At 39.8% G+C, this 18,346-nt stretch overlaps 1 protein-coding gene across 4 annotated transcripts in view; it reads right to left on the bottom strand.

The window, feature by feature from the left end:
- Positions 1-18,346, bottom strand: part of eys (EGF-like photoreceptor maintenance factor) — a 145,572-nt gene that overhangs the window by 48,997 nt on the left and 78,229 nt on the right. For all 4 annotated transcript variants that reach the window (XM_088304338.1, XM_088304341.1, XM_088304340.1 and 1 more), the window contains exons 25-32: positions 18,112-18,219; positions 16,136-16,281; positions 10,272-10,425; positions 9,974-10,052; positions 9,290-9,480; positions 7,252-7,376; positions 6,603-6,727; positions 5,501-5,714 (exon numbers count right to left, since the gene is read on the bottom strand). In XM_088304338.1, the coding sequence (XP_088160464.1) occupies positions 5,501-5,714; positions 6,603-6,727; positions 7,252-7,376; positions 9,290-9,480; positions 9,974-10,052; positions 10,272-10,425; positions 16,136-16,281; positions 18,112-18,219 (1,142 nt within the window). The remainder of the gene's footprint in view (positions 1-5,500; positions 5,715-6,602; positions 6,728-7,251; positions 7,377-9,289; positions 9,481-9,973; positions 10,053-10,271; positions 10,426-16,135; positions 16,282-18,111; positions 18,220-18,346) is intronic.

Below are 18,346 nucleotides of genomic sequence, written 5' to 3'. Positions count from 1 at the left end.
TTCGTCGGGGAATAACTTGTCTTGTATCAACCGTGAGAATAGGCAATTATGCGACACTCTTGTTAAAGTATCGCCGGCCCCCGCCAGCTTATTGAGTTAGTGACGCACACCAACTTAAACGACGGGCTCGGACTTACATTAGGCGGTCCTCATGCTCAATCGAGTTTCCAATTTGAAAGAAAGCGCACAATCTGTTACCGAGGATGGAGTGTGTTAAATTGAAAAGCATTTGTGGATGCACCTGTCTCATGCTCTGTCTGTTCTTACCTGGAGAGAGAGAGAGAGAAAAAAAAAACATTCATTACACTAGAGAAATCAGCACAGCGCCTTTTAAAGTTGTTGCCATGATTAATGGAGCGAGCACAAGTGAGACCGCTATCAATATTTGTTACACGTCAAGTCCTAATAGGCTGGCAAGCACTTTTGATCTGACGGCGTGCTCCTCAGGGCATTTAGCTAGCAAGTTTACCTAAATACCCCATTTGGACAGGGAAGCTACAGGACCAATACCCTGAGGGGGGGGGGGGGACGCTGGCAAAAAAAAAAAAGCGAATCGTGACGAGCCTGCGTACTGCGATCTGTGAATTAATGAGGATAAACCAACAATGCAATGATGATGCAGCGGCGTGTTCTTCACTCCGGGCAATACAAGTTGCCAGTGCTGATGATGTGGAATTACCCCTCAGAGACAAAGCTTTTCATTCATTTTAAAGCCTTGTTTAGTCTGAAGTCGTCTTTGATGCGGTATGAGACTGCTGCAAGGAAGGAGGCTCGTACCTCATTAACAGCGAGCTGCAGCTTCACCTTCAAAGGTCGCGCTTTTTAAAAAAATTTTTTTTTAATAAACTGTTTTCTTTATTTTCTTTCGATTTTCACGACTCACATGCGGAAAACATTCTGATGAGATGATCCATAAAAGATATGTGGCAAAAATGCGCGAAAAAGAAAATAACCCTCAGTTTTGATTAACATTGTTATTAAAGGGGAAGTCAACCCCAGAAAAATTCTTGACAAGAATATGTTCTAGGCAGACTCAGAAGTGGAAACACGGCATTCTGATTAATATTGCGTTTGCGTGATATGAGTTAAGCAGTAATATCCACCGGTTCATGTCTCGAGTCCAGAAAACAGGTGAGCCGTGATTGCTCATTACCTGAGCAACTGTGATGTCATTTTAAGTTGACAGAAGGGACAAAATGGCCACCACCGTGATGGCTGTAAACGGGCGAATTTTGCTGCTCATAAAGAAATATTTTCATTTTTTTTTACCAGATGAGCACCACTATAGTGAGGTAAATGAAGCTTCAAATCTGCTTCATGAACCAGTTGTAGTATTTTAGGTCTCCTGTAGATGGCACTCTCTGTTCAACATTACGCTGAAAGCCCACTGACTTGCCATTTTTTAACAACAGTGCCATCGAGAGGAGTCAAAAATACAAAAACTGGTTCATGAAGCAAATTTAAAGCTTCATTTTGCCATCACTTTCTTGTACTTCTTTTTCTTTGTATTTTATCACAATCTCTGTACTTCACCAGATTTCCTGTTTGGGGACAAGACTCTTGATCGTTGACAGCGTGTTAAGTCGAGTGTTTGTTTGTGCCGTGCTGGTCCTCTAAAGTGTCTCGTGCAAGCGGGAACAACAGCAGTATCGCAGAGGGATTTTTCTTTACTTGTCATTTTGCCGCCTCTCACATTTGAAAAATGATTACATTTTTTTTTTTTAACCAGACTTAAACTGTAATGTAGTATCATTATTTGATCTTATTCCTTAATTGTTCAATACATGTAATTTAATAGCCTTGCTGAAAAGATTCAATATAAAATTGAACTCTGGAATGATTTCATATTTTGTTCTTTGAATGAGTTGTGATTTATCGATTGATTGTGATGACCCTGATTTATTTTTGGGTTGTTGCCCACCTACAAAAGCATTATTGTCATCTTATCAGCCATGAGCGTTATTTTTATTTGATTATATGGAAGAGTTGCCGTGTCGTTAGGGACATTTAGCCGGCGCATTAATCTGCCCGCTGCTTTTAATCGATGTGATTATCTAGTGCAGATGTATCGACATCCTTTTTCCACACCGCTTGTACTCATTAGGGTTGCGCGTTAGCTGGAGTTATTCCCACATGACTTTTGGCAAGAAGCGGGGTTATGTAAACTGGACCGGTCGCCAGCCAATCGTAGAGCACATTTAGACAAACAAGCGTTCACACTAACGGAACATGGGAGGAAAATGACGTACAGAGCGAAAACCTAGTCGGAATTGAGGTTTTTAAAAAAAAAATAAAAATTTTTTTAAGCTGACTATGCAAAGGATGGCTATGGTTATATTTACATGCATTGCTCACAATGAGATTTTCCTCGACTGTCGTCTTTTCTTCTTATAAATGAACAAAACGATCTCTCGGTGGCAATATGAATCTTTTTCGAGGCAGCCTAATTCCATTTTGTCCTGATACACATCCATTAAGGAGGTGAAAGGATTGATAAGTCATGCATCCACATCGTGTCAGTCATGAAGGTGAAGTGTGCGACGTGTCGCTGAGTGAATGTCAGGTTAAACACAAGATCTCCCACTGTGGGGAGGAAAAATAAACCGTACACAGCGCATATTGTATCTGATAAGATTTAAGGTGGAGAACAATTATTGGAAGGCGGGACCTTACCTGATGACTTTTAATTGATATAGACTTTATGTCCCATTTATTTAAAAAAAACAGCGTCCAAGTCTTGTTTCGTCGCTGATTTATGGGTTAACGTAATAGACTGTCTGATTGAACTTGTCACAGGACACAGATAAAATACGGTGAAAGACCATTCTTGGACTTTTGCCATTTCTGTGCCTTGAGGGAAGGCAAAAGGTCATTCATTACCTTCACGATTTGGTGAAAAAAAAAAATATCTCTTGTTCTGAGGATAGGTGACAGAAAAAGCTTTCGCTGAGTGTTATACCGGATGGCAAAAAAACGGCATCTGCGGTGTAAACGTTATTTTTGCTTCCTAATTCCATCCTTGGTGTTCACATCCATCTATTTATATTTTTGATGAATGGATTTAAATAATAAGTATTTCTCATAATTCACCGGACTTCCTTCAGGCTGCATTTCATTCATGAGCATTCCAAACATGAGCGTAAGCGTGACTCACTTGGCAACGTCGGGAAAAGAAAAATGCCGTTTTCGGCAGTGAACATGTTTTCAAACGCAGGCGAGCATTTGAAATACAAACGCCGAAAAGACAGATTTCATTTAATACAGTTAATACTGCATGTTTAATATTTTGCTCGCATTGTGGATTGAGCTGATGTTTCTCTCTAAATAGTAGTTGTCGCTATTTTCGACCAAGCGAGTCACTCGCATTATTTATTTATTTTTTTTAATGCTGGATGATTTTTTTTCTTAAATCAGGGCACAAGCGCGGAATTGAACCTGCACAGTCAGCACAAACAGCACCAGTATGGACACAACCAGCACTTTCTAACTATTTGAACATTTTAAATATTCAACAAAGTTTGAGGCATGCAAACCCAATCCTAAATAAATATTGTTCAACTAAAACTGTCATGATTCTGCATTTGGTTTTGTTTCACAGTCTTGTTTCGTCTCCACCTGGTCTCATCATATGGGTCCCTGGAAGTGATGGCTAAATGAAGCTTCAAATCTGCTTCATGAACCAGTTGTAGTATTTGGGGACTCCAGTAGATGGCACTCTCTGTTCAACATTGCGCTGAAAGCCATTTTTTTTAACCCTTTATTTAAAGCAACAGTGCCATCTAGAGGACTCAAAAATACAACACGTGGTTCATGAAGCAAATTTGAAGCATCATTTTCCCATCACTAGTCCCTGGTGTTGCCTAACCAGCTCCCTGCAGCTCTTTTTGTCCTTTCCAGGTGCGCCTTATCGTCTCGTCGGTTTGCTTATATTTAAGTCCCTGGTTTCTTTCAGTCTTTGTCGGATCGTTCTGTCAAGGTTGTAAAGTGGAGGACTCAAATGCAGGGTGGCAGGAAAACAAAATTTATTTACAAAAAAAAAAAAAAGAAAAACTAGTCGAGGTGTTGTGGAAAAAATAAATTGAACGCATAAACAAAGTCTTGAAAATCCCCAAAACTCAAAAATAACAAAACACTAAGAAAAAAACAGCAACGATCCGACAAACATCATTAAAATTCATAATTATCGTCTTAATAAATCTTATGTGTTGCATCTTCTAACTTTCATATCGAGGCAAGAAGAGATTTTCCCCACTGACACCGCCACTCTCAAATTGCGACGCACACCCTTGCGTGCACACGGATGATTAAAACGGAAAAGGATGATATTTGTCTGTGAAATAAGGTTTGCCGTGTTCAACAATGTGACTGTACCTCAAAGCCTCTGTTTCAATTCCTACTGACGTGTTTTTTTTTTTTTGTTTCAAAACACGTTGCAAAGCAGACCGGGGTTTAAAGAAGCACCATCGACGTCTATTTCAAGCAACACCGAGGGCACTGCTTTCTCGTAGATTGTGACCTAGTTAGATTAACTCGCTGGTTTCCGTGCCCTTAAACCTTAAAACTAATTCACAATCATTACAAAGTTGTCCGTATATCAGGTGTCATCCGAGCGTTGACTTTTCCGCACTCTCCACTACCGCACGTCACCGCGGCCCAAGAACGGATCAGGTGTCGCTGGGAAGACTCCATTATGTTTGGCCCAGAGTGAATTTCAGTGTGTCACACTGAATTGGTTCAAGCTCGTCTGTGTTCAATAGGTCTGCTTAACTGCTCTGCTGCTTTGTGAACAGTTTCAAAGGCAAGGCAGACCTCATCTGTCAAGAAGAAACAATCTGTCTCCTCTTTCACGCCGCGCAATTCAATCGCAATAACGTATGAAATATGTGATCTGTAGCTTTCATCTGACTGATAAAGCGTGTTGAAACGATTGGACTTTAAACATTTTGGCCAAATGATTGCCACCCGAAACGACATGAGTCTGGGAAAGACCAATTAGAGTTAGAAAAATTGCTCAAGGGTAGTGATGGGGAAATGAAGCTTCAAATTTGCTTCATGAACCACTTGTTGTATTTTGGAGTCCTCTAGATGGCACTGTTGCTTTAAATATACAAGTCAGTGTGCTTTAAAAATCCCCAAATAGGAATGACAATTTTATTAGGAAATACCGAACTCAGCAACTAGAGAGTCTCCAAGAACGCTCAACGGAAAGGATGCGGGACAAATTGATTGATTTCGAATCCTCTCAGTTTTGTGCCTGACAATTTGCAGACCACCTACTTTCTCATTTTCAGCGTTTGTTTCCTGCAGCTACTCCAAAAAAAAAAAAAAAAACAAATCCACAAGACTGTGCATCAAGCCAAGCGCCACATGAATCTTTAAAAATCCTGATGCAACCTTTCATGCTTGCGCGTCAGGAATTAAAGCGTTTCCATCCGCAAGGCGCCATAAGGACACGACAGCAGTTGCGCGCCTATAGGACACGCCGAGTGTGGTTTTGTACCTGTGGATTGCTCAGCTGTCGACAAGGAGCCGAGTGTTGGTGTCTGCACACGTGGTGTAAAGCCGCGAGTGATGTTCTTGAGTGCGGTCTCCAAGGGAACAGCATCCGTTGCAGGAGGGAGGCAGGTGACCTTGTTGATGCCATCTACACAGGAATATGCTTCTGGACATGGATTTAAGAGGCAATCATCATAGTTGTGCTCACAGTTCCTCCCCTGTGTACGCAGAATAAACAGCCCGTAGATGTGAGTTTGAAATGAAACACAAACTGTATATTATGTTAACTGGGAAAAAAATAAAGTTCACGTTGAAGAAGTCATATTTAATGATGTGAATTTATGCAAATGTAGTCTTGTGCATAAATTGTAATTTAATGAGGTTAAGTTGCCAGTGCCGTTTATTTGTTTGGAGGAGTAGTTACACAAAAACAACTTGACCCATTTTTGATGGATTTTTGGAGCGGGGTGGAGCATAAGCCAAGGAACAACCCTTTTTACTTTTGTTTCGCCAAATCGGTTTTAACCCTTCATAGGGAATTCGACTCGATCATTTAGAGATGAACGTGCATGAATTTGAAGTACAAGAGGAAGTTTGAGTACCCGGAGAAAATTAAAGTAGAATGTGCAAATTAAAAAAAATATAAATAAAATAAATAAATATATATATATGTATATTAAAAATATATATATAAAATATAAAGTTATATTTGATTTAAAAAAATTCCAATCTTTGTTATCTGAATGTCACATGAGGAATGACATAATTTTATTGCCATTAGAGAGGTTTATTTCAATTTTTGTTCCAAAATTCCTCGTCTAAAAACGGCTTCTTGGTTTCAGAATGCATCAATCTTCATGACACACATATGACTTCATTTGGTGCGGATCCAAATCAATCTTGTTCACCCACGCGAGAAATTTGCACTCTCGTCATCAATTCAGTATAGCGTCAGTATTTTATCAGCCCAATCGAGCGAGACTATTGCTTCATCATAACGATGATTACCAAGGGAGTTGAGGGTGCAGGCGGATAAAGTTTAATTCCAAAAAAACCAAAAAAAAAACGATAATAATGGAGAGCCAGAAACAGGTGGGGAGCCTCACCACAAATCCAGGACGACAGAAACAGGTGTAGCCGTAGCCCGGATCACCCTGAACGCATATCCCCTGGTTGCAGGGCTGTGGAAGGCACTCATTAATGTCATCCTCACAGTGAAGGCCTGTCCAACCTGCCAGGAACAAAAGCCCACAGAGTGCACTGGTGAGCCCTGGCTCTCCCACTTCCACCCTCTGAAGTGAATATCAATCAGATGCTCCCCACATCGATTTTCTTCTTTTTGGGTTCACACTTATGCACAGACAAGAAAAGGCTTTCACCAAGAGTATGGACGCCGCGTACATTTTAATCAGGCGCACAAGTATCGTCTATTTCTCACTTTTTTTTCATACTGTAAGACGAGATGGTTCCCCAGAGGAAGGCAGATGACTCTTAGAAGGTTCGGGAGAATAGCAACTTTACCGGCACGATTGCAACCGATCACATCACCCGATTTAGTTGCCTTGAGTCTAATATGAATGCTCTTTAGGTTTTGAAAATGCTTTACATACGGCAACGTGCACTCCAGGAAAGTGGGGCAAAGGAAGACAACATTGCAGCCTTTTCATGAGGAACAAAAGGTTCATGTAACAGACGGCGTGGGCTCGGCGGCTTGATGTCACCCGACAAACCTCCGCAAACGTGTGAGCGACTTACCTGAGCGACACTGGCAGACGTAGCTATTAATAAGATCTTGGCAAATGGCATCGTTGTGGCAGGGCGATGAGCCACATTCATTAACTTCCACTTCACATAAATCCCCCGTGAAACCTGCCGGACAGCTACGAAAACATATTATGTTGTTAAATGTGGGAGGCTGTCAGTTCCGTCGACATTTGCGGTTGTAACCAAGAGATGCTTCATTATTTATTGGTGAGCTTGTTAGCGTTTTTTTTTTTTTTCAATTTTAATTCATCTGTGCTTTTAACTTATTCATTGCCATTGACGGATATAAACGTCAAAAAGTATATTCATTTCACCTGGGCTGGCAGTGAATGAGTTTATATCTATTAAGGGCGAGACGGTGGGCGACTGGTTAGTACGATGGCCTTACAGTGCAGAGGGCGTGGGTTCAATTTCCGCTCCGGCCTTCCCGTGTGATTTGGTGACTAAACCAGCGGTTTAAATTATGGAATTGTAGGAGCCGGTCCGCCGCGGAAAAAAAAGTTGAGCAAACGATTTCTGTGCAGTGGCAACATTTTTCCGACGGGCTTGAAGACTTCCGTTTGACTTGCGTAAAATCCCACTGTGCGACCTCAAGAAGCGTTTTAACAAGATAAACAACGCTATCGCTATTCATTTTTTTGCTGTTGACATTTTTTTTTTTTTTTTTGCACCTGTGTTGTGAAGTGAGCTGTGTGAGGTATTTTTGATGTCATCATGTACGACTGGCAGCAACAGTGAATGAGCACGTTTTTCATGCGTAAGCTCCGAGCTGACCACGCATGCACGACAGAGTGCTTGTGAGGTTATTTGTTGGACAGGTGCAGACCAGATTATGCATCACTTCAATCATCTTTTGCAGATAAAGCAATCAACTTTTTTTATTTTTTTTTTATGATGAGGACAAGAAATTGCATGCGTGAAATTCGATTTTCAGTTACTTTGAAAGAAAACGGAAAATGTGGATGCACCATATATCAGATTATCGGATTATCATTATTATCGTGAATGTGTACCGACAGTACATTGAATATATTTTTAGTGATGGGTCAATGAAGCTTCAAATCTGCTTCATGAACCAGATGTTGTATTTTTGGACTCCAGTAGATGGCACTCTCTGCTGAAAGCACACTGACTTGCCATTTTTTAAAGCCTTCATTTAAACCAACAGTGCCACCTAGAGGACTCAAAAATACAACAAGTGGTTCATGAAGCAAATTTGAAGCTTCATTTTCCCATCACGATATACATTTATCAGAATGGACAAAGCTTGCATTGCCTGCCCATAACACACTCCAATAAACCTACCTTGAAGTGAAAATAAAAAAAGCCGTCCACTAAATCAATATTGTAGGAGAGCAGTGGCCTTTTTGAAGTCATGGCTGTCCTGGATACATTAAAACATGACACGGACCGTACAGAAGCATAGCAGCGCAAGGTCAAACAAAGCAATGAACTGCCGGACACGAGATGCAGAGTCCTAGCTGGCAACATGTATTTAGACGCACGTCATCACTCACGGGACCGAAAGTCTGCAATCAAGCGGTAATGACGAGCTCGCAGTCTATCCAAAGCACCGGTGGGTGAAATGATCGAACACTCGCGCCGCGGCACGACTCGAAATGTATTTTTAATTGGTGACAGGTTGAACTCTGCAAGATGGAATGAGATGAAAGTCAAATATTCAAGGTTCTTACGCCTCATGTCAGTTGAAATTGAAACACTTTTAATTTTGAAGGTTGTTTTGGTTTTTGTCATAGCAACAGTTAAAGTTTTTATTTTAGAAAACAGCGGAAAAGAAAGTAGATTTAATTAAGATATCGTAATAAAATATTGAAATGATAAAATATAAAATTATGTTTCAGCAGGTGTGTGGTCTGCATACAACAAAAATATTCCTCAAATAAGATATAGTGGGTATTTTGCAATTCTTCCACTTTGGTAAAGGCCTTTCCTGAATGAAAAACTTTGGTCCTGTCCTTTTCATGCTTTTAAATATTTCAGTTGAACAACAGCAACCCCATCAACTCACCCGCAAGTAAAGTTGAAGCCTTCGCCACCAACGCATGTCGCTCCATCCCAACAAATATACGCAAATTCTTTGCATGAGCCAATGTCATACTCGCAGGCTTTTCCCGTGTAACCTTCCAGACAAAAGCACGAGCGTTTAGCAACCAGATCCACACATGAGCCTCCATTCAAACAGGGATTGGAAACGCAGTCCTGCAAACAAATGCACAGTACATTAAATATAAACATTTGTTGACTCCCTGGCGCCCCCTGTCGTTCTTCAGAATAAAGCAGCGACAGCGATAAATACAATTTGACACCACCGCACACAGTTGTGAACAACAATCTCATCACTAATTCTGCCGCTAACGCAACACGAAATGTGTCTGAGCTGGTCCGCCCCTTTTATAGATCACAAACAGGCAATCAGAAGCGATTAAACTAAATGTTCAAAGAGACATTGTAAGAAACTCAATGCCTTATCGTTGGAGTCCAGCTGAGGCTGTGTTGTGTTCGAATCAATTAAGCATTAGACGGAGCCATTTACTTTAATCAGGTATTTGTACAACGTTTGCATGATCGCGGCGCTTCAGTCTCACTATCTTGTCGGAGAGTCGATAAAGTTAGTGACACCAGAGACCGCACAAAGACTACAAAGTTGTTCTTCTCGAACATTCAGCAGGTTTAATCATTAAACTCCACTCACATCAATGTTGGCTTCACATCTGCTGCTGTTCCATCCCGTCTCACAAAGACACGTGTAGGAAGAGATTCCATCATGACAGCTAAGGTGGGCCGGAAGCGGTGGGGGGGGGGTCGGAATTGATTTAAGTCGCAAAAAAGGGTTGAGAGTTGAGATGAAATAAAATGCAGCTCTATTGCTGCACAAAACACATGTTGAGGAACATATCATTTGACATCATCACAATTCAAAGTCATTCCATCAGAGTTCCTCTTTAATCGACAGCGTTTCCCATTTTACGGGGACGGAGATAAATACTTACCCTGCTAGAAAACAAGACGCCGACAAGCATTCATCAATGTTGGTCTCGCAGTCGGGGCACACGAAGCGATATCGATCGGCTTCGTCAATACATCTCCCGCCATTTTGGCACGGCTTTGAAATGCACTCGTCGATGTTAACTTCACACCATGCCCCTAGGAATTCAAGCACACGAACAACTCAACACGAGAGGTCGTCATTTCGGGCTTGAAAGAAAAAAAATAAAGTTAATTCAGTGTAATTCGGGATCTTCATACTTGTATCTTCGTACAGTGTCAGACGATAGTCCAGGGATGGACAACTGGCACTTTAGAAGAGTATATGAGCGCAAAAATAGATAAATAAATCAGTAGTGTGCGTATAAGAGCCTTTTTGTGGCGAGTGTGAGAGCTAGTCCTTAATTATATGCCTAATGACCTCTCACATTCAACTGCTTGTTAACACAAATATCAAAAGCCCTCAGTGCATTGAGACATGTAGACAGTCAATGTGATGGGCTAAATCGAAAGGGAAATAAATAACAAAACTACGTGCAGGATGTAGAGCAGCCGGGTGGATAAAAAGCGACAATTGAGAGAATTGAAAAGGGTTGAAAAATAATGGAAGAGGTCAGATGAAAATGAGCAGAATGCAACAAAAACTTCCTCTTGTTAGAAGAACATCTCTGAAAGCAAAATAATTTGAACCATGAAGAAAACGCAGCAGGACACATGACCCGGAGCCACTCTGAGTTCAGAGTAGGAAACTGAAGTACCCTTTCTCTTTCTCACACACACACACGCACGCACACACCCACGCACACCCCCCCCACGCATGCACACACATAACTATGTGACAATGCAAGATTGGATGAAGAACATTTGTCAATAGAAGATTGGAAGAAGATTGGTCTGATGCACATTGACTCCTGCTGCCAAATTGGGATGTGAGGTCAAACTTTGGCATGGACTGAAAAAAAAAAAAGAAGAAAAAAAAAAAAAAAAAACAAGCATCCTGCTGCTGATAATGTGAAATTTGAGGCAGTACGACTACAAGCCGCTACTTTTTTCCTCGATTTTGAACCATGTTGCTAATTTAACGGTGCGGCTTTTTTGTGCATTTTTCTTTCACCACTAGGGGTGCTCTATAGTTCAGAAAATACGCAAAATAAATCTTGATTTTTTTTTTCTCTTGGGTTTGTTCTGTTTTAATTAGCAAAGTTGTTGCCGAGTTAAAAGGCACAGTTTTAACAATCTGTTTATATGCCTTTATGTGCCTTTACGGGACAAAATCGTTCTGTACATGCAACAAACAACTCGTTTTTTTTCAAAATAGAAAACTGTGGCTTCTATCCTGGTGGGGCTTAGAGTCCGGAAGATTAAAAAAAAAAAAAAAAATTATTGATCAACACCCTCTGGGAATACAGCCACGTAACACCAATAAAAACATGCAACCAGTCAAAGTAAAAAAAAAAAATGAAATAAAAAAAAAATAAAAATCATACTACACGTACTTAAACAGCCTGATATGATTTGTTTTTATCAGACTTCTTGGCAAAAAAAACCAAAAAAAAAAAAAAACCTAACGCTGCAGCTTTATCTTGGTTTTATGTAGTACATGCCCTTGTCAAGCTGTGTAATGATTATCTGTTGCCTTGTATATCCCATTGATGCCTTAAACTGCTTTGTCAGGCTCATTCATTATTTCCAATAGATCTAAAAGACGCAGGTCACATTGCAAATTGGGCCTTTTTTGGTTTGTTTAACTACAGTATATTCATGTATTTTTTTTTCTTTCAGTAAAAATCCTGTGGTAGCGGACCTTCCCCATGAGTATTTTCTATTCTGATAGAAAAAAAAAAGTTGTCTTCTTTTCTTAGAAAGCTGCTCAGGGAACGCTTAATGAAGTATTGTTGAGAAAAAAGGGGTTTACATTTATAATAATCAATAAAATAATAATTACAATAATCCTATTCATATACAGTGTTATCCTAAATATGTTTGCCAAACGTGACAAAAATAAATTGAGTACTGTATTTAAGCCGGATATATTGGCTATCACATCTTTAAACCATGATCTTAATATTGGGGACAAAGATTTGCTTTGAAATGCTCTTCTTATTAGCTGGATAGCATCTGTTTTGAACCGATTTAAATTCAATTGAATGACAAGACACATAGAGGACAATAAAATGACATCATGGTTCACTTGGAGCATTTTCTTTTTCACTCAACATTCTACTACCGCAAAAAAGATAAATAAATAAAATTAAAAAAAAAAAAAAAAAAACCTTTCATGCTTTTTAAGAAAAAAAAATTGCTGCAAGCCAAATCATTAACTCTCACGAGTGAGTTTGACACCTCATTAGTTATCATGCGGAGAAACATCCTTTAGTTTCTCGCCAGAATTTGACTTTAAAAAGCCGCCTTGCACAGAAAACATCATCCAGTGAATTAGGCATAAAGCAGACACTGGACACATTACTGGAGGGTTGAAGCTTTCATTTTCTCCTCAGGGAACGAAATACAGTATAAAATGATTTGATTAAACACAGTTATAAAATGTACAGTATCTTGTTTTCAATGATTGCATGTATTCTTCCTTTAGGAAAAAATACACTTTTAGTTTGGTGGGTTAGTATGCTTCCATTAAACATTTAAACAAAAATGTTTCTTGACTCATTTTTTTTTCTGATCTTGCCAGTGTCTGTTGGAAAAATGTAATGCGTCATTAAACCAGATTTTTTTTCCTTATTCAATCAAGTTTATGTTATAAAAACTGTGATCTGAACAATGTTGGGAGAATTTAAGCAATATTGGGATTTTTTGGGGAATATTTAATTTGAGTAGCTCAAATCATTTTCTAAAAAAAAACAACAAAAAAAATTCAATATATTAGATTGGCAAATTGGTAAAGATCTTAATTATTTGGTTTGCTACTTAATTTGTAACATCAAAAAAAGGTGTTAGTGGTGTGGCACAATCTAAAAAAAAAATATATATATATATATATATATATATATTGTAAATGTTGCTCGCTCACAGAGGTTACAAAAATCCTCAAAGTGCAAAAATCAATAGCGGATTGCAAAAGAAAAGGAACTGCTAAGGAGGAGTAGCGGGGGTGGGCTGGATATGGCGGAACAGAGAAAGAAGTTAAAAGTAGTATTTGCTGGAAGAAGAAAAATGTTGCCTGTATTTCCAAACATTCAGACAGATGAATCTATGATTTAGAATTCAATAAAAAAAAGGTCACAGGGTTAATCCAAACATGTTTTTAGTTGTTAAACATAAAATTCTATAAAAGCACGTTTCTCCACTGTAAAATCTTTTTTTGGGGCAGGACCCCGTTACCAAAGAGGCGTCTACCCGTGCTATATTCAAATAAAAAAAAAATATGAAGTACTCCAAATTTCAAATAAATGCTGAAAAGAATGCCATCCTATTTGTAAGTCAACAGCAAACAGCAGACGCTCGGTCCAAAAAGATTGAAGCGATGACACATTTTTATTGCCCTGCTCATCCAGCAGAGCAAATTCACCGAAGCCTCGCTGCAACATCATCATCCAACAATGTGCTGACTGAGAAAACGGCAACAATGTGCTGATTGCACGGAACCATCACTCAGGGGAACATGCTCCTTAATGACGAGTGAGGGACAGAGAACGGAGGGTGACAAACGACGACCGCCGACGCTGTGATTCATATAAACATGATCGCCCATGAATCACGTCAACGTAATGACCCCTGACCTCGGGACTGAACGCGGCTCCCGGATATATTTAAATAATACATGCCGGGAGCGTTAAAAGCAAAACATCCTCATTAATGATCCGCCAAGTGCGATTCAGGCAGATGCCTGTGCTGTCTTGGAGTGAGATGAACATTTTTATAGTGGATGTCGATATGGCACGAAGGGGAAATAATGGACACAACAGCACAAAACGTCGTTGCGCATAATTACGTGATTAGGTGAGAGCCTATACAAAGGCAATTACTGGATGCATGCCTCTGCCTCTGAACGTCGTACCTCAAATGCAACAGTAAGCTTTTCCTTTTTTTTTTCAGAATTAATTAATTAATTTATTTTTTGCTCCAGGGCTCCCTCCCTTCAGTTGTTCAGTGTAACGTAATTTACAGTAAAGACATTGCGGTGGATTGAAATCAACTGCAGTCAAAAGTCTTTAGTGACAAACTGTTAATTAAACATTGACTAATTAACAACTGTAGAAGTAGATACGGTAAAGCTCTTCGCGTATCTATTTCTTGAGTATATATATATATTATTATTATTTATTTATTTTTTTTAATTTTGTTAGGTGTGAATGGATAGCAGCTAAAGAAGCTAATACATGGAAATTGTAAATCATTTTTTTCCCCCAAAAAGAGTCGCGGCGGCTTATATACAAGTGCGCCTTTTAGCCCGGAAAATACGGTACTTATTTTTCAGAATTACCACTTCCTACTGTGCTGCACTTTCCATTTTTTTCCACTGATTTTGTAAAAATGCCAATCTGCGTTAAATGTAATATATTTTCATTCCCAGCTTGTGTGAGGCGGATGTGACAAATCGCATAGATGAAAAGATGTCTAAAAAAAAATAAAATAAATTTTTTGAAAAAATTAAATTAACAGTGCAGAAGTGACTGTTAAATTCTGTCCCTTCCTTAATGTGTTTCTCAATGTGTTGAAATTGTTGTCAAAACTAGGAACATAAGAATAAAGGAGTGTGGAAAAACAAAGAGTCTGCCATTTTGAACAACCAGGTCAGACAGAATAAAAAAACAAAGTCCAAAATAAAGATGCACATTCCGACTCACTTAATAAAATCCAATATGGAACATAATGCAGGTGGAAACCAACTGTCATGGTTGCGTAATCACATCGAAGCAAGCTAACAGATATAGACTACACGGATTTATTAGTAAGCATCGTCAATTGTTGGGCCCTAAATTGATTCCGGCATTCAATATGCAAAAAGAAAAAAAAAAATGCCTCTAGCACGTAATCTTGTTATGTGGCACATACAAATTGCAGAATTTCATCCCAAAAAGAGTTGACACTTCATTCTCAAAGCTGAATAACATTCAAATCCATTTTAAAGAAGCTCATGTTTAAGCCCTCTCCCCCCCCCCCCAAAAAAAAGAAGTTGCACCAAATCTTCTAGGTAGTTTTTGCGCTGCGGTGGAAAGTTCCAGATTGAATACTTGTATGAATTCCAACTCCGGTTGGTTTGAGCCAAGTCGGACTGCATCCTCTGGCTGCTTGCTCTCTAGGGGCCTCCTGTTTCCTTACATGAGCTTAGAGCATCAGAAAAAAGTAATGACTTGTACAATAGTGTGCGCGGGCCTAATAATAAAAGCAGCTTCACTGGGAATTGGGCCATGCGTGTCAGGTTCTTCTCTCCAGAGTCGCAATCCCTCCGAGATTTCTTCCCCTCTCTCAATTGAGGAAGGATAAATTGATGATACAGTACGGAAGACAAATTAAATTAATCTTCCCGGTAGCTGACAGGAATCGGCTTCGGTGCAAAAACACACACACGCACGCACGGATGGGCGCTAAAATAGCTCGATATGTGTCTGGCTGGAAAATAAGAAGAATGGATTGAAGTAAAGCAACGAAAGCGTTCCGAGACTCAGGAAGCTGCCGTGATGAAATAAAAAAGAGCCGAGTGTCAGTGTGAAGTTTCCGTCACACTTAACGGGTGACATGAATGTTTATCTTGTTAGCTTCACTAAAAGGCAACCACTGCATCTTGCCGGGGCAGGCGGGCCAATTAAAAGATCGTGTTGGGAAAGAGTTTTTACACAAAACCACATCGGTGTCAGCGCTCTGGTCCGCACCAGAGCCGGATAAGCATTTTAGGCTTTTCTATTGATCGTACCTGAGGATCCAGGGCGACAGACGCATTTAAAGCCCCCTGGCTTGTTAATACAGGTGCCCTCCTGTCGGCAAGGTGAAACGTGACACTCGTTCCCACTTAGGTCACAGAGCGTTCCAAAATATCCAGGAGGGCAACGGCAGTGCAACCTGTAGAACAGAAAGATAACACACAATTAGGAAAGGGAAAAAAAAAGTGGAGCATGCTGTCAGAATTCATTATATTTTCACATTCTAACTTTTGGGAACTTTGCAAATCAACATGTTTGGAGATTCATTTGATTTGGAATAATATCAGTTCAGATATTTCTTTTATTAACATTCATTTGTTTCCATTTTACACAACATCTGGGGAGGTGTGGGGCATCAGCCCGCCCACAAAAAATATAAACAGATGTTCATTTCCGAGGTTGTATTTTTGTAATAAGATAAATACAATAATAATAATAAGGTCATGTAAAATTGGTATTATCAGCATTTGAAAATAGAAATCAAGCCAGCATTTCATTTTTTAAAATAAATATAAATGCTAGATTTTTTCATTACAAGTGGTTTTATTAATGCAATACATTTTTTAGTTTTTAAAATGACTATAATCATTTTGAATGTGACTATTATCATATAGAATGTTTGGTATCGCCTCGCGGGCCAAATATAATGACATTGCGGGCCAGAGTTTGACACCAATGGTCTAAGTGATGCACGATGACTATCGGACAGATAACTACCGAACCGATATTGGGGAAAAAAAAATTAATGTCTCGTTTATTCGTCCGTAACCCTGACGACACAATGCGAGGACTCCAAAATTCAAAAGACGACAGAAAATAATTAATTTTTAAGCTCTAACGATATGATAAATCGTAAATAATCCTATTAAATTGTAGTGAGCCACACGTCAAAGAATATTAATAATTGTGTAAATCGAACTGTCACAATATTGATGGAACTATTTGAACAGTTGGCGAAACTTAAAAAACAAAACAATTTTTCATACTGAGCCTGACCGACATCTCTCGTCGGAACAGGAACAATATAGCGGCAATTAAGTCTCCCTGGGTGCAACTCACTTTGAATTATGCCTGATGACTTATTACTGAAGGGAATAGCCTAATGAGTCCGGTAATGCAGTTTACTCCATTCAAATCTTTCTCCCCAGCTGTCATTGGCTCTAATGTCTTCTGACCTCACGTCTCTGAGGCAATGGCTTCCCTATTTATAGGTCGGTAAAATCCAAATAATATAACAAGGGAGCTGTCATTTTGTTCTCATCAAATGAGCGACATTATAGCCAATTTTGGTGAAAGGCAAGTCTGGTTTTTTGTCATGTGGCGCAAAAATCATTTTACCTTCTAATTACGGGAGCTCGAAAAGGCTCGACTGGTCAGGGACAGCAGGCTGATAATAATTAACACTCTCTTGCTTTGCCGCCACTGCTTTTTGAGCTTCTTATAAAAACAAAAACCGCATCAGTTGATAATGATTCATTATTTTCCCGGTGCATTCAGTATGACAAGAGCAGAACGCGAACGTGTTCAAAGACGCCGTGCACACCAGCTTATTCAACCCGTCGGGTCAGGGAGATGAAGATAATGTTGAGCGCGCTGTGTTGTTCTTGTAGCGGGCAGCGAGGTTAAAACACACCGGACTGAGCAATCAGGCCAGCACTCGATTCTCCGGCACGGCCGAGTCACACGGGAGCCAAATCATGACGTGAGACAAACTGGAGACAAAGCATTTAGGACTCAAATTGGCCCTGGGACTTTTCTACCCATCTGTCCGACGAAGCCCACAGGCCCCGGGGCTCCCATTAAGCACACCAGAAAGAAAGCACTCCTCGTGCCGGGCCGGAGAAGGAATTGATGTTTTCAAGCCGAATCCAGTTGCGGTTTTGTGGAGAGCCGTTTAAAGGATATGCGCTATGTCAAGGATTATCACACCTACACAGTTCTACCTTGCTTTTTTTCTTTTTATTCTTACTTGTTCACGAGGTCTTGACAAGTGGTGCCGTCGAGGCAAGGCTGTGAGGAGCACTCATTGATGTCTTGCTCACAACGAAGGCCAGAAAATCCCATTTTACAAACACAGCTGGAAATGAAAAAAAGAAAAGATGATCCAATAGATGGATGGTGGCTGGACAGACATATTCAATTCAATTTCATCACCTTGTTGAAGTGGAGCAAATGTAGTTGTGGTGGTGTTTCGTCACATTTTT

Source organism: Idiotropiscis lumnitzeri, chromosome 9, assembly GCF_059441095.1.
Source record: "Idiotropiscis lumnitzeri isolate Australia: NSW breed Sydney's pygmy pipehorse chromosome 9, RoL_Ilum_1.0, whole genome shotgun sequence".
Lineage (NCBI taxonomy): Eukaryota > Metazoa > Chordata > Actinopteri > Syngnathiformes > Syngnathidae > Idiotropiscis > Idiotropiscis lumnitzeri.
The sequence above is the reverse complement of the archived record's forward strand: the minus strand, read 5'-3'. Positions and strand labels throughout refer to the sequence as shown.